The sequence below is a fragment of the Rhea americana genome, unplaced genomic scaffold, assembly GCF_003343005.1.
Source record: "Rhea americana isolate MKP2758 unplaced genomic scaffold, rheAme1 scaffold_84, whole genome shotgun sequence".
Classification (NCBI taxonomy): domain Eukaryota; kingdom Metazoa; phylum Chordata; class Aves; order Rheiformes; family Rheidae; genus Rhea; species Rhea americana.
The window spans coordinates 882,027-896,885 of NW_028187023.1; the positions used below are offsets into that span (position 1 = coordinate 882,027).

At 36.1% G+C, this 14,859-nt stretch overlaps 1 protein-coding gene across 2 annotated transcripts in view; it reads right to left on the bottom strand.

Annotated features, from left to right (window-relative positions):
• Positions 1–6,578: 6,578 nt before the first annotated feature.
• FSIP1 (fibrous sheath interacting protein 1) overlaps positions 6,579–14,859 on the bottom strand; it is a 72,118-nt gene continuing 63,837 nt past the window's right edge. For both annotated transcript variants that reach the window (XM_085323385.1, XM_085323384.1), the window contains one exon: positions 6,579–7,733. In XM_085323385.1, coding sequence (XP_085179511.1) covers positions 7,158–7,733 — 576 coding nt within the window. In that variant the 3' untranslated portion in view covers positions 6,579–7,157. The remainder of the gene's footprint in view (positions 7,734–14,859) is intronic.

Genomic DNA, 14,859 nt, shown 5'->3' on the forward strand with positions numbered 1-14,859 from the left:
GACAAGAAGAGAATTCAAGAGAGAAAAGTGTTTGGCAAGCAGAAGCTTTAAAGATGAAATATTCTATAGGAAATTCAGAAAATTAGACAAGTACCACAGAGAGACTTGCATTTTCAGATTTATACACATCCCAGGAGTTCTAGCCACAAGTAGTCTTTAATTTTCAACTGGACTGAAGAATTGCTAGTCTAGGCAACATACACAAGAGCTAAACTGAGTGCTACCCAGRTACTGCGTCAAAATCTCCCTTGATGGCTTCACTCACAAAACGCATTTGGAGAGGGCATTTTAGTGCTACCACAGAATGAGCATAAAATGCCTCTGGCAATACCTTTCTCACCGAAACTATGCATACCAAATACACAAAGCTCACAACAGAGAAAAGAATGGTACAGAATGCCATAGAAGAKTATTTCAATAACAAGATGAAATTAAAAAAAAAAAAAGTGAGGGGAAACAAGTTCTAAATCCAGAGTACCTGCCTGTAAATCAAAATTACGTTCAAGTACTTTGTCACTTTAGATATTAGTAGATATTCCTGAGAACATTCCAGTGTGCTTAAAAAATAAATTCAGCATAATAGATAAGGCTCTGCAGATTCAACTGCAAGCAGTAAACTATTTCACATAGACTTAAATAATGACAGGGAGCCTTTTATTCCAACTAGTGCACCTGGATTCCAGCCAATCTCTCAATGAAACGTATAATTGGATAACTGTAGGTTATGGCTTTTGTCGTATTCAAGTGCTCCCATCCTATTTAAAAAGGAAGCACTTTTTCTGACCTTTAAATCTAGCTTCAAATAAAAGAGCAATTACTTCTCAACAAATAAATCTGTTGAGGATATAAAAATTCACAGTTACTATTTTTGCTAGATTTTAAAAACCTTCTTAATTTAACAACTTCCTGAGTATCTGCCAAACTATACTGTTTTCTGCATCTACTCTTTAAACTGTAAGATTCTCCGAGGTGGCGCTCTTCTTGGTAATCGCAGCAGGAAATGTAAACAATTTAACAGATTTTGYACCTAAAAAGCAAAAGACAGATTTTATTTAAAGTTGTGGTTAGAAAGCCATTCAAAGAAGGGAAAGAATGAGAATAAGCACATTCTCATATTATTTCCTGAAATTTTATCTGGGAAAGACTTTTTTTTTTAATAAAACATAAAAATTCTGATCATTACTGAGATGACAGAAATTCAGCTGCAAACAACAGCCTCTCCCCTCTTCCTCCCTGATTAGGAGRCAACTGCGCCCTTCCTAGCTCACGAATTACTGACATTCTCTGTCGTACTTCTCGATCAGTCCTTGCTCCTCTGACGACCTGTTTCAGTGATGCTTGTAAGAAAGCAACTATTTCCTCTCTGATCTCTGCAATAGATAATTTTGGCATAGCCTGTTTTTAATCTGTGCTCAGAGAGTGTGGAGACTCCACAGGAGCCCTGCTCAGGCAATGAGAGGGAACGCATGCTTTAGAGCCCCACAAATCAGGTAACAACCATAGTCTGGCCTTGAAAATAGAATTCTGACTGTGGATTTTTGTGTGTCTTTTTCCTCTTTCTTTAATCATAAAGCCTTTTTTCATCCCTTGTTACAACAACTTCTAGAAGAAAATATTGTATTAACCAYAACTTCACTTCTTTTATCATTGCTATCTACAGTCAACATTTTTTTTTTTAAAAAAGAAAATCTTTGAAAATGGCAAAGAGTCTCAATTGCTATAAATCTGCATCATTACTGTAAATCTGCACGGAACTTTTTGTGCCATTATAGTATACTTAACTCAATACTATATAGATCTTTAAATCATCATACTCAAATACACATRTAGAYATATGAGATATRYATATGTATATATTATGTGTGGGTGTATGTATATATACATAGCTCTCTGTTAAGTCTATTTACCATAAAATACTAAGCAATTTAGCAGCAGACMATGAAAATGATTCAGGTAATCACCCTTATTTCAGAGGAAAACACTACGAGCTTTGTTAGTTAAAAAGGCCAATCGCGCAGAATTGAAACAYGCCCACTACAGTAAATCACCATGAACAGCTGAGCACTGGCCCCAACACACACKAGCAGGACATTTATGTTACTAAAGAGCCTCAGTGATGATGGCAGAATGGTTTGGTCCTATCCCGTTCAGAAAACAGATACACCAAAGCCTTACGTTCATGAATATCTTGCTTTCACATATACTACATTTTTAGTACAAAATTATTCACTCTGTGCTGTAAAATCATACTGGGAAATAAGACAAGGAGCCCAAGACAGTATAAAACTATACACACACAARATCTTTGTCTTCCTGTGATATAAAACAGATCTCAAGGCCCAGGAGGCTGGGGGACAACTTTAAAAACAGTCTCATTTGCTCTGCTATATTTTGGGATGACTAGAGCTAGAAAAGCTTGTAAAGAAACCAGTTGTCAGAAACTATTACAAAATAGCACTTATGCTGAACAAAGAAAGATCTTTATTCTGGAAAACCTGTTTCCAAATTCTGAGTTTAGGCTGCACATGAAAATTCCTTTAACATCCTACTCATCACTGGGGCACCACTACCCAAGGAGAACAGCTGGGACTCCAGCCCGACCCAGAGCGAGCCCTAAGAAGGGGTTATTGTAGGTCACAACAGGAAGACACTGGAAAAACAAACAAACAAAACACCCATGAATKCCCTTGGCTCCGCTTTCTTTTTCCCTGGGTACTGGGAATGTTTCAGCAGATAGCCTTGTCACTATCTTTTGTCTCCATTACTATGTACCTTATATCAAAAAACGTGTTTTTCTAAATAATTTTATTTCCTCTAGTTTTACTTAAAACTTTTAAAAAGTACTTGAATTGGTAGGTCATCTGAACTGATATGTCAGGCAAGAAATAAGATCCTTCTGAAGAATGGCTAATTCAATATAATGCAATTGAAACCAAGCACCAAAGATAATTGTTAAGTCAGTAACGTCCAACACAGTCCCTGACTTCAGATATCCATCTTAAGAGTCTTTGGACCAGCGTTTTGTAAGTGTTAAGCAGCAGCAATTTGCAGCGCCGACAACTCAGCAATTCCCAAGCTTTGAAGGGTAATAACAGACTTCTTAAGACTAGACTCCAGATCAACAGTCACACAAAGCTACATGCTTATGCTAGAAATGCCAGTGATAATAAAAAGATGTATTTATGATTTCAGGATTGTTTTGAGGCCTAGCCAGTGTCAAGGCTCTTCCTCGAGGATGCTAGGAAAAGCTTTTTTGTAACAGTGAAAGATTTAGGACAACAAAATAAAAAAGGAAAAATTAATTATTATTTCTCTTTATACTGTAAATATTCTAACTGTAAATTTGAAACAGAAGAGGTTTCCTGCAACAACCATCCTAGCTCTTTAACACTATTTTTAAAGAGTCCCTAAAACTACATCCTGGACTGTGGAAACACTACAGTCAATGAACAGCCCTGCATGATTATCACGCAGGGGCAGCAAATACTACAGAAAAAATTTGTCTGTAGTGCTTTGATTATATTTATGGTGTAGGAAAGAAATTATGACACAGGCTTATAGTTTTGAAGGAACGTAAGAATTACATTTAGTTGAGTTGATTTACAAAGCTCTGTGAGATCTGCTTACAATAATCCCTTCACACAGGGCAGTGGGACGACGCAGAACGCCCCGTATTCGCTCCCTTTTCTTGTTGCTGCTGCAAAAGAACAATGTCTAAAAACAAAGCAATGGTTTCAAAAAAAACAAACAACAAAACAATAAAAATTTCTAAAATATTAGAAAAAATAAATAAAAATAATAACTATCACGTGAATGTGACAAAATTAATGTCCCATCTATATTTTTTAAACAAAAACAAGTATCGGTTAGATTTGATCTCTATTATATCCACATGATTACCACTTCCTCCGGAGTGTAAATCTACTCGGATGGCAACTCTGTAAATGAGATTAAAATCTGGCCCATTAGTTTTAAAATTCAGAGTAGCTCAAGTACATGCAAAGCCACGATCCAGCCATTGTACAGTTCACGTTGTATCCATACATCTCTTCTTTTTGATTGTTGAATAGCTGCCATAGCATCTGAGAAAGAATTTGTCTTGTAGCTTGTGTCAACTGAGAGCTTGTCAATGGGAAAATCTGTCAAGTTGTCTTTGCTGGAACATCTTTCTCCCCAAAATTTTCAGAGCATCTTGTTTCTTACTAATGTCTTCTTATTCTCACATTATGGTGCGTAAATGAAAAACTAAACACTAATTCAGTAAATATGCAGAACAGCCAAGGGAAGTGATACAGTCAAAGGGTAGACAGACAAAAACCTGCTGTGAATTTTTACGGTCACCTCAAGCGCAAGCAGCCGTCCCCCTGCGACTCTCCGTCACTGTAAGGTTTCACGTTCCCACATTCCCGCTCCAACGGCGTCGCGACGAACTTCCGATCTCTCGCTTCAGCCACGCGAAGCCTCCACAAGGGCCTGCGGATCCGACCGGCCTCCTGATAGCGACGTTTCCTCGCGAGGGGAAGCAGCAGGGGGACGAGCGGCCCGGCGGCGCCGTCCGACGGCGGCGGCGGCACGCGCCTCGCCGGCCTTCCCAGACGCGCGACGCTCCTCAGCTAGAGGACCGGAGCGCGCGGTGCGCGGTGCGGTGCGGTTTTACACTCCTCGTGGGATCACAGAGCAGACTGCGTTTTATTTTGTAATCCAACCGCACCAATATAGAATAATAATAAATTATTCTGAAGGATAAATTACTTCATGGAAAATTTGCCAAAATGACGATTCACTGCCTTCAGAGCGTGTGAAATGATAATGTATCGGTGTAATACCATTGACGCGGACTTAATTGCAGTTTTAGCAAAACAGCTGCATAAAGAAGCATATAATCACTCTCACCTCAAACTTCCATTTTCAGATCAACCGTAAAAAAGAAAGGAATCGTATACTGCACTGCTGGAATGATATTAGTATTTGCAAGTAATAGAGGGAAAAGCAACAACAGTTTGTAATAATCATCCACTTAAAACTTAATAGAGCAAAAAAAAAGCTGGAAACAATTACCAACTGGCTCATAAAACTGAGAAATTAAAACTTTTTGACATATGTATTTGGATAAGTCTGGCTTCTGTAAACATCACCCATTTAATATCATRTATTACAGATGTACAGCCCTAGTGCAAATTACCATTTCTTTCAGAGAAACAGGAATTACTTATTTCTGCTTAGTTCTTTTCTTCAAAAATATTGGGTAGCTAAATGAMTGCTAAATCAAGATGTACAATTAACTGTATGGATTTGAGGTCTACACGGTTGAACACTCCTCAACTGCTACTGAAATAAATAATCAGACCACCACAGAATCACAGAATCGGTAAGGTTGGACACATTGTATTGCTCTGACACATCGCATGATTACAACTCAAACATCTTTAAATTATTTGACAAACAGCACTAGATGCATGGAAATGGATGGATGGATGGAAAACTGCTTAACAGCAGTGTGGTTTGTTGCAATTTCCTTTTCTCTCTTGTGCAACGAAGTCACCACATCCTGACTATGTCTACAGGTCCAAAGTTACCTGCCCAGGTCACACCACAGTGGCTACAGTGCRTATTTTGCTTGAACTAATAACCTCCACTTTAAAATACACTAATGAATCTGGCAGAAGGTCACACTTGGCTCTCACAGTATTACCTCTATTCAAACTACATGAAACAGGACTTGAATTCACACTAAAGCCACATGTTGAATTTGAGTTTTCCTCACCGTAGTGCTCAAGAAGCAAGACAGAGTTTAATACACGGGCGTTTTAACCCTGCATTAGCTGACATTGTCCCCGGCAGACATGGCTCTCCACGGTGTTCCCCAGCAGCACCACCACCACCACCTGCCTCTCATCTGGTGCAGACCACTTGGGGCACGAGCACTTATGCGAAGWCAGGACTCTCATGTGAACCTAGCTGAAAACTAGAAAAATCCCAAACTGCCTTTCCACAGATTTGCACTGTAACTATGGCCTAAGTCTCATTTTGGACAAATAATATGCATAGCAGGTAAGTCTGGGGACCAAGTTTGTCTGTCAGTGTAGACACATCAACAACATGCCTTCTTGCYTTTCGAGAAGGGGAATCACTTTTAAAAAAAGGCATTATTATTCCCTTCTCTGCAGAAGAGTTAAGTAYGATCAATCCAAGAAACAGTACTGATCATAACTCTGAAATTCTAATGTAGTAAAGAGGCACWAGGATACTCTTCTAAAATATCAATGACCCTGCAGAAATGTTTCTCCAAATTTGGAAGAGGCTTCCTGTACAACAGAAGATTTGTCTTGACAAACCAAAAAAAATTACAAATTCCTAATATAGTTAAACTACAGCACTCTAATCATAAATATTTTTATACTGTCAACATTTTTATGAAAGAAATTAAAGATGCAGATGCACTTGTTAAAATCTGGATTATTTGAAGAGTTTGTTTTCCAGAAAGAGGTGTCTTAGACTAAAAATGTAATGGAGATTTACATAACAAAATCACTATATAATTACATTTAAGCAAAAGATATCCAAAAATATCCAAAATATTACTACAGCACTAGGTAAGTTGAATTTAATTTTTCACTGGTTCAAGTCTATTCTTCCTTTACTGAATGAAAAGTAATTTACAGAAATCATGCAATACTTACTCATTTTGGTATCTTCTATSTGCAAGTTTGAATTCCCTGAAATCAATTCACTATTTTGTAATACAGCTATGTTCTGTTTATTTCTCTACTACAGAGTMCACCTCTGAAAACATTCAAGAAACACTGCTGCATTTCTGTATGAATTGTCATACCAACTATTGGGAGACTAATTGTTCTCCACAAAAGAGCAAACATGATTTTCAATTAACAAAAAGATAATCTATATGTGCTGTCAACAGTGTTTTCCAGCTCACAGAATTAATCAYCATCAATATTTTATTTCATAATGGTTCCAGTCTCACAGTCAATTAYGTCAGGGCAAGGACTGTGACAAACATTCTGTTATTTTGTGTGTATTGTTTTTGGCATAATTTTATGTTTTATAAAAGTACCTCCTTGCCTTGCAATAACAATCAGCATGTATCAGTGCATACCTTAGCTGAGAACCTGTTTGGCTTTTCCATCATAATCAAAAGCTTATTCCGACGTGTTGTTAAGAGTCTCACCTCCTTTCGCTTGCAGTGGTATGCTGAGAATGTCAGCCTCCCTGGATGCCTCCTCGTTCACGCTGATGCAATATAATGGGTCACCCAGAAAAGAAGGTTTTTTCAACTTTTTTGTGCTGAGTGCTCTTGACATGAAGTAACCTTCAGTAATACTTTTATCTCCCATCTTCTGTAAACCTTCTAGGTCATCAGGTTCCTCTGTTTGGGCCAGTGAATCCTTTGATAAATGACTATCAACCAATGCTTTGCTGAGGTAGTAGCCAGGGATTTCACTCTCTGCATTAGCACATAAGCTTTTGTTTTCAAGTCCAGCCTTTTCCTGAGCTGTTAACATCCCTACAATATGGTCTTCAACTAACATTTTGGAAAGAGTAGATGGAGAGTGAAAAGTGGAGTCTTGACTTGTGTAACAAGGCGGACTTAATCCACAAGAAAGAGATTCCTGAGATTTTGGCATGGTAACGTTGCTCTTTGTTCTCGGAGACAGCATACATTCTTCCAGAAGGGTCTTCAGCTGCTCTTCAGAGAGGCTGATTTGTTCTTCTGTCTGAAAAAGATAGGGCTAAGAATTTATTTCKGTCAAAATATAATTAATTGGAAATAATGGAAAGTAGCACCATAGAACAGTTTGAGAGATAGAAAAGCAATGGCAGAGCTCTTAAACTATTATCAGTGTTTTTGAATTCAAACTAARTTTAAAAATGCATGTACATAATTCTACCACTTACATAACATCTCCACTGGGTTCTAGATAGGTTACACACTGACAGTTCAGAAAAAAGCCTGATGTCCACGAGGTACTGAGAAGCCTTTCATTTCACTTAAAGTATTCTGCAAGGTATCACAGTGTTTTAATTATCAAAGCACATATTTTCTCATACATGTGGACGAGTTGTGTATACACACACATATGCACTTTAAGATTTTAGTTACTGAAACCAAAATTGTAAATGGCTAAAAGACTTTAAGCCATGAGGGCRATACCGTTGGGGTCAGGAATGGTTTTGGACCTCAGTAGCCCACAAAGGCTGTCACATCTTGATTCCTAGCTGCTCCTGGCAAAAATGCAACATAGCTTCTCTCAGTGACGTGACGAAAAGCACATCAGTTACTCACCTACAGGACCAAACATGCAAAGTATGTCCGATGGCACCGGACAGAAGCAAGCCCCTTCCTCTGTATTACAGTCTTACCCATTTTGAGAGTGCTCATTGCTTGGACAGCTCACGGATACATCTACTCAGTCAGCTTCTTGTTCAGACAATAGCAAATRCTGATCATTTTTATCATGGAGGTTTACTTTGTTTTTCTTAAAAGCTGATGTTAAAGATAATGACTGACATTAGCTGGTAATAGTGAAGAACAGGCAAGGACATTTTCTTTGGAGAGAGTTTGCAATGGAAAATTAGCCTCACAATTCTTAATGTTTCTTGGTACCCACCTAACAATTTAAATTTAAACCATTTAAACTGTTAATGACAAAAATACCAGACATATTTTAGATATTCATAATACATTTGCCCACAAAATYGACTAGTATCATTCCCAAAGACACTCTGAGTTCACTTTCAGTGAGTACAGCAGAAGATAATTGCATTAAAAACWTTGAGATGTTTATTGCTTTTAAATAAACATAAGTCCTTAACAGACTGTTATTGTGTGTAGACAGCTTCATTTAGATTAACAAAAAAAATCAGGTAACTATACTGAAAGTCAGAGAGAGAAAAATGACTAGCAGCAAAACATGTGAGAAAAATGAAACTTGGATCTTTCCAAACTTTTACTCTAAATCTAATCTACTAGCCCATGCTGAATCTCTTACATTTCTTGCGGTAGCAGTGTTTTAACTTGCAGGACAACATCCATTTGCAAGTACTGGCTATTAGAAGTCTCTCACTATAAGAAGCAAGATGCATTCACCCAGGCAGAGCACCACAGCAGTACAGTAACACTGCTTCTGAGAGCCTGGTCACATCTGGGGTAACTATATCCACCCAGCAGAATATTATCCTATGTGACCATAGCTATATTTATACCAAAGAAGGTTCACATCTGGAAAACCACATGGAGTCCCACATGTTTTTGAGTCTGGTTCCATGCTTACATATCTTAAAGCTCTTAGCCAAGACCATATGGAGTTAATTTTATGTTAATGACAGGACAATTCACTGATTACAGAAAGGAATTCAGCATCTGGTGTGAATGAATGAGTGAAAAAAAAAATGCAGCGAGGAAGATCTCCTCATCCTGCCTTTCTCTTTTTCCTTTGTTTCCCACTCTCACCCCCTAAACTGCAATCTTTTCCTCCTCCAAGCTTCGTTTTTCCCTTTTTCCTTTTACGAGGAAAGGCAKAGGGCCTGTATGGACAATCAACTCATAGATGCAGAAGCTAATTATTCTGATTATTACCAGAAGGCCGAGTGGGGAGATTCAGGGCCTAAGGCCAACAGAGAAAGGAATGGCTATAACAGCTATGGAGTTTGAAAGAGTTTGGCAACTTGTGGACTTGTATTCTTCCAGAGTGGCAGGCCTGCAGGCAAAGCAGATCAAGTAAAATATTATAAAATATTATTTATTTTTGTACCGTCTTTGTCTCTTCCTTCCTTTGGATCATTTTGTAAGATGTGCTTGCAACGAAATACAGAGAAAGTATTTAATATATCTCTAAAAGAAAATTATGTTTTAAAATAATAAAGGCTTATTGTTTGCAATTATCCTGTGCCAAAGTCATTTTAGAGTTAAGGAAAAACATACAGAAGAAAAGATATCTCTTAAATGGCCATGAGTCATCAATCGGTAACCAGCAGCAATAAATTTATATACAAATTTATGCATGAAAAGAAAGCAGAAAGGCTGTTGCTGAAATAAGGAAACTGAGTTCAGGGAAACACCTAACACCTAAGCAAAATAAAGSAGAAACAGCTTACACCAAAATTAGTTGTGAATTTGCAACCAAACAAGTGTTATAATACCTGGGGTCCCATAATGCAGAAATTGTATTAGGAGTTTCCAAAGTACACATTTGTACACAATTACCAGAAAAAAGTCTTCTAAAAGTTAATTTTAATAGTTGAATATGAAAACTTGGAATAGATAGTAAAGGTTTAAGATGACACTAGATTCTATTCTCCCAAGCTTTCATTGTCCTCACTGTAAATAATTTACAACTTCTATCAAGCAAAAAACCTTAAAGATACATCTTTAAAAGCCACAGGACATAAAATTAATGTAATAGAAAATGCAGAAACAGCCCTCTAGACAAGGGAAAATGAGCTATTAGGTCTGGTTCCCATTAGAAATTGGAAAACCTTTTAAYTGTTTTGGCTAATTTTTAATAGGACATTGAGTCCCATTCCTTTCCAAGGCTTTTTACTGTTAATGATCCAAAAACTAATTCCTAGCCAGGAGTTTAGGAGCCTGCTAATGACCTTTTCTGTTTACGTATGGCTAGTTTTTCATACACTTGTGGCCCTTCTGCACCTTAAGATTTCTTGTTCTCTGCTGAATTCCTCGGTGACATGCGTCTATAGAAAAAAATCTTACYGCATGTGGTAAGAATGCAAACTTGTAGTTAGCTATGGACAGACCTGCCGTGACTCTGGGCTTGCAAGTTCAAAGCTTTAGGATTGTTTTCCTTGTCTACACAGCAACTGAGACCAGATATAAGCATGGAGAGAAAGCCAGTAATTAAGGATTATTATTTCTAATTATAGTGAATAATCATAAAATGGCACATAATAAATGAAGAAACGCTAGAAAGCCTGGACTACTCATGTAACAGAGAAAAATTTATATTTTGATTATATTTATATACACTTTTTCATATTTATGTTTTGTAGTTATATTTTGCTGCTGAAAGTATTACAATGAACAGTTCTTATGATGCTTTATTTGCTTGAAATAATCCATTTTGGTGCTTTAAAGTTAATTCAGTTATATTTTTACTGAAATGTAGAGCTGTAACAATCAATTCTAAAGTAACTGCTCTCTTCCTGGTAAAATGCTCCATTTCAAAAATATTTTATATTATAATCTACTGAAATAACATTCTAACTTGGACATACCAGCACTGGAAGATTTTTGCAAATTTTCATTATTCCTGACTGGTTAATAGTTTCCCGAACACACCGCTCTACTTGTTTGGAGAAGGCGATCTTTGCCTTGCACCTCCACACTAGGGACTCAGCTCAACATGCACCACCAATTGCAAGGGCTCACCTTCACGGAGCAAAGTACCACGCACTCGTCTGGGAACAGTGCTAGCGAGTACTGCTCTGTTAACACCCTGCGTGCAAAACCAGAGGCATCATGCCAATGATAAAAAACCTACAGTTTTCAGAAACGCTAGAAAGACAAAGTTCTTTTGTATCATTAAAGTCATTATTGGTATGCAGAACTTGTACGCTAATTCACATTATGGGGATACATCGTTATGAGAGCCAGGCAACCATTTCTACAAAGAAATTCCTAAGTGCTCAGCATGCCCCGTTAGGATCTCAGTGCTTGCTTGTTTGCTTTTAAAAACATTGTGAGAAGAGAATATTTCCTCTGCAAGGCTTATTTCAGAAGGCAACAGGAGAAACTATAACTAGAAYAGATCAAAAAAATGCTTTCAACTCAGTGAAGCTGTTCCTGGGAGGATGGTAACTTGTATGGATTGGGTAGCATTAAAAATTAAGACAAAAAGCTGAATAACAGATACAGAAATTAAGAGCTCCTTGTGCTAYAATCATGATTGACCATCTGGTAGTATTGTGCTTAAGTCCATTTTGGGTGGGTTTGGGGAATTCTGTATTGCCACACAAAAAATCTTCTGCTTACACTCTTTTCCTCCATCTGCCAGCCTTCCTCCTGTTACMTTTTCCTTCTCTATTTTATTTCACTACTTGTGAGTGGGAAAAAGGTCTGGTAGCTGCTGCTAATAGATAGAAAGCAGAAGGGACAAAAGTATCTAGGCAAGAAACAGATGAGAACATGAAAAAAAGGAGAGAGGATATTAGTGAGCATCTGGTAACATCACTGACTGAAGAGAAAATTAAAATTTGTAATATCAGGAGCCATCAGAACCACTAAGGCTCAAGGAATCATTTTTCAAAATTTCATGAATTCTCTAGGGAAATGTATGTTTAAAAATACTAGGAAAATTCAGAAATGAAAATAAACTTAAATTTATTAATAAATTGGAAGAAAAAAGAACCTACAGGATTTTTCTCTTTTTTTCCTACCAGACAGAAGTCTTAGCAAAGGGAAATCAAAAGGGAACATAATTTTACATAATTTTGCTCTTATTTAGAGTAGCAAGAAACACCAAAAAAAAGGTGAAAACTGTGAAGGAGAGACACTTTAATTGCAGCAGTTTATTTCTTTTTGTTTCTTAACAGATAGCCTGCAGGTTGTACATGTGAAAATAATTACAAGTCCTTGCAGACAAAACTAATTTAAACATGCATATTTTAGTCATTACAAAGAAGTATAATACTTGGTTTTATTTTTTCTTTCTCAAAAGTATCCAATCAAGTGCTTGTAGTTTAAACATGCAAATAATGAACGACTGCACTCCATCATCTATGCCACATGCTCTAGACTCCAGAAAGGGAAAGCAATTAATTGCCACTGATGACAGAAGTAGAAAAAAACAGAAAGCTAAAATATCTTTAATAATAATTTTCTTATCTGATAACATAGACACTAAACTACATTACTCACAACTTTAGAGTTATTGCATGGTGTTGCCCTGGGATATAATGAATGTTTTGGTTCACTAGGGTGTAATGAATGGGTTTTGGTGGCTGCAAGTATGAATTTCTTCTTAAAAGTATCTGGATTCAATTTTATAATTTTTAAAGGTCCAAAAAGCTTAATTTTTGAATTGTTACAACATTCCAGTCATACTTTTTAATCTTTCATTTTCTGAGGCTTATTTTCAGTTTTAACTTCATTTCACTAACTTTTGATCTACAAGTTGTATAGCATTTCATAAGTGCCTGCATATTATAGCTGAAATTTTCACACACGGACACCAAAATCTATAACTGTATATCTTCACCAGAATTTCAAGGAGCTAACTTTAGGAAACATAATTTGAAAATGTCACACAGATCTGAAGTTCAAGATTCATAGCAGACAATTATCTATTAATAAAAGAAAAATCTGTAATTAAAGATTTTTCTCACAATTGCCTACACAATGCATCTAAGGAAAATCATTACTTTTAATGATCCATCTTCATTAGCTAAAACAAGTATGGTATTTACAACCTTTAGTTATAAAGTTATAAATCCTAAACAGTATATATAGAGAGATCCTGAACAGTACTGAGGAGACTACATTCAAATGTAAACAGTTAAAATAGCAAATATAAATTCCTTAAAATCTGTATTTGCATTAGCATGGTGGCTTTTTTTTTAATTTTAGATGCTAATACAACTTAAGATTTATGTTGGATTTAGTCCAATGTTTTCTACAGGAAAGCTACGTGTTTTGATTTACAGTTACAGTGTAAACCCAAGTATATTAGTTACTGATTTATTTACGAATAACAGGTTTTACACAGCAAACTAAATGGTTGACAAACTAATAGCAAAGGAAATCATGACTATATTACATATGATATCTAAAGAAAAAAGAAATTAAAGGGTAATAGAAGTTACTTTTAAATTCTATTTTAAATTATAAAATTATATTCAATTAAAAAATTATATTCAAATGATACATTTTTTTGCTGTCAAATTTGTGAAGAGGTTTAAATTAGTGGCTGGGAAGTATTCCTATGCAAGCCACTGACTCTGAAGTTAAATGAATTGATAAATCAAATTTTGACAGCTACAGTGTCTTTTGCAAGTGCTGACAGATATTTTATGCATTTGAATTTACTTTCTTACAAAAGAAAGAAGAGACCCAGTATTCTAAAATCTTGGAAATTCTTGAAGCCACCAGGTATACTAACCACAATCAGGAATCAGGAAATGAGTCAGTTTGAAACAGGACTAATTTTTTGCTGAAAACATTTTAAAAATCATAATGAAACTCTAAAATATTACTCCATTCTCCTTTCTCTAACTACAACCAGTGTTCGTAGTGTTCTGGCATCTCTTGCCCTAAAATTTGTATCTTGGTTTTGATACTATGGTGTATTTGACTTGTGTATATCCTACATAATAATAATAAAAAAAAACGTTAGTTAAGTTTCAATGCTTTTAAAATGCTACTGTCTTGCTACTGAATTAAATTCTGGTTTCCATCTAAAAGCACAAAGGGCACAAATTTCTAGTAAGAATCTACAAAGTAAGAAATTTTGCTTGTTATCTTCAATAGTACAAAAGGTAGGAACTAAGAGTCTAAATAGACGTACATTAAACTATGTAATTAAATCTGCATAGAGTATATTTTCTTGGCTAGGGAAAAGAGGCATTGAATTAATGTAGTGGGCATCTTTATCTGAAAATCAACATAACCTGATACTCACTAAACAGTAAGAATCCACTGTTCTTTAGGAAAATAAGAAAAAAGTTTAAGAATCAAAAAAAAAAGTCATAATGTGAAAAAAATTGATTTAAAAACTAAACTATGGTAAAGTCTCTGATTTGTATCAGTTTGAATTTAAAACCGATCTACTCGAAGAATATCAACAGATATTTTAGAATAATTCAACTCAGAAGAATTTCAGACCAGTT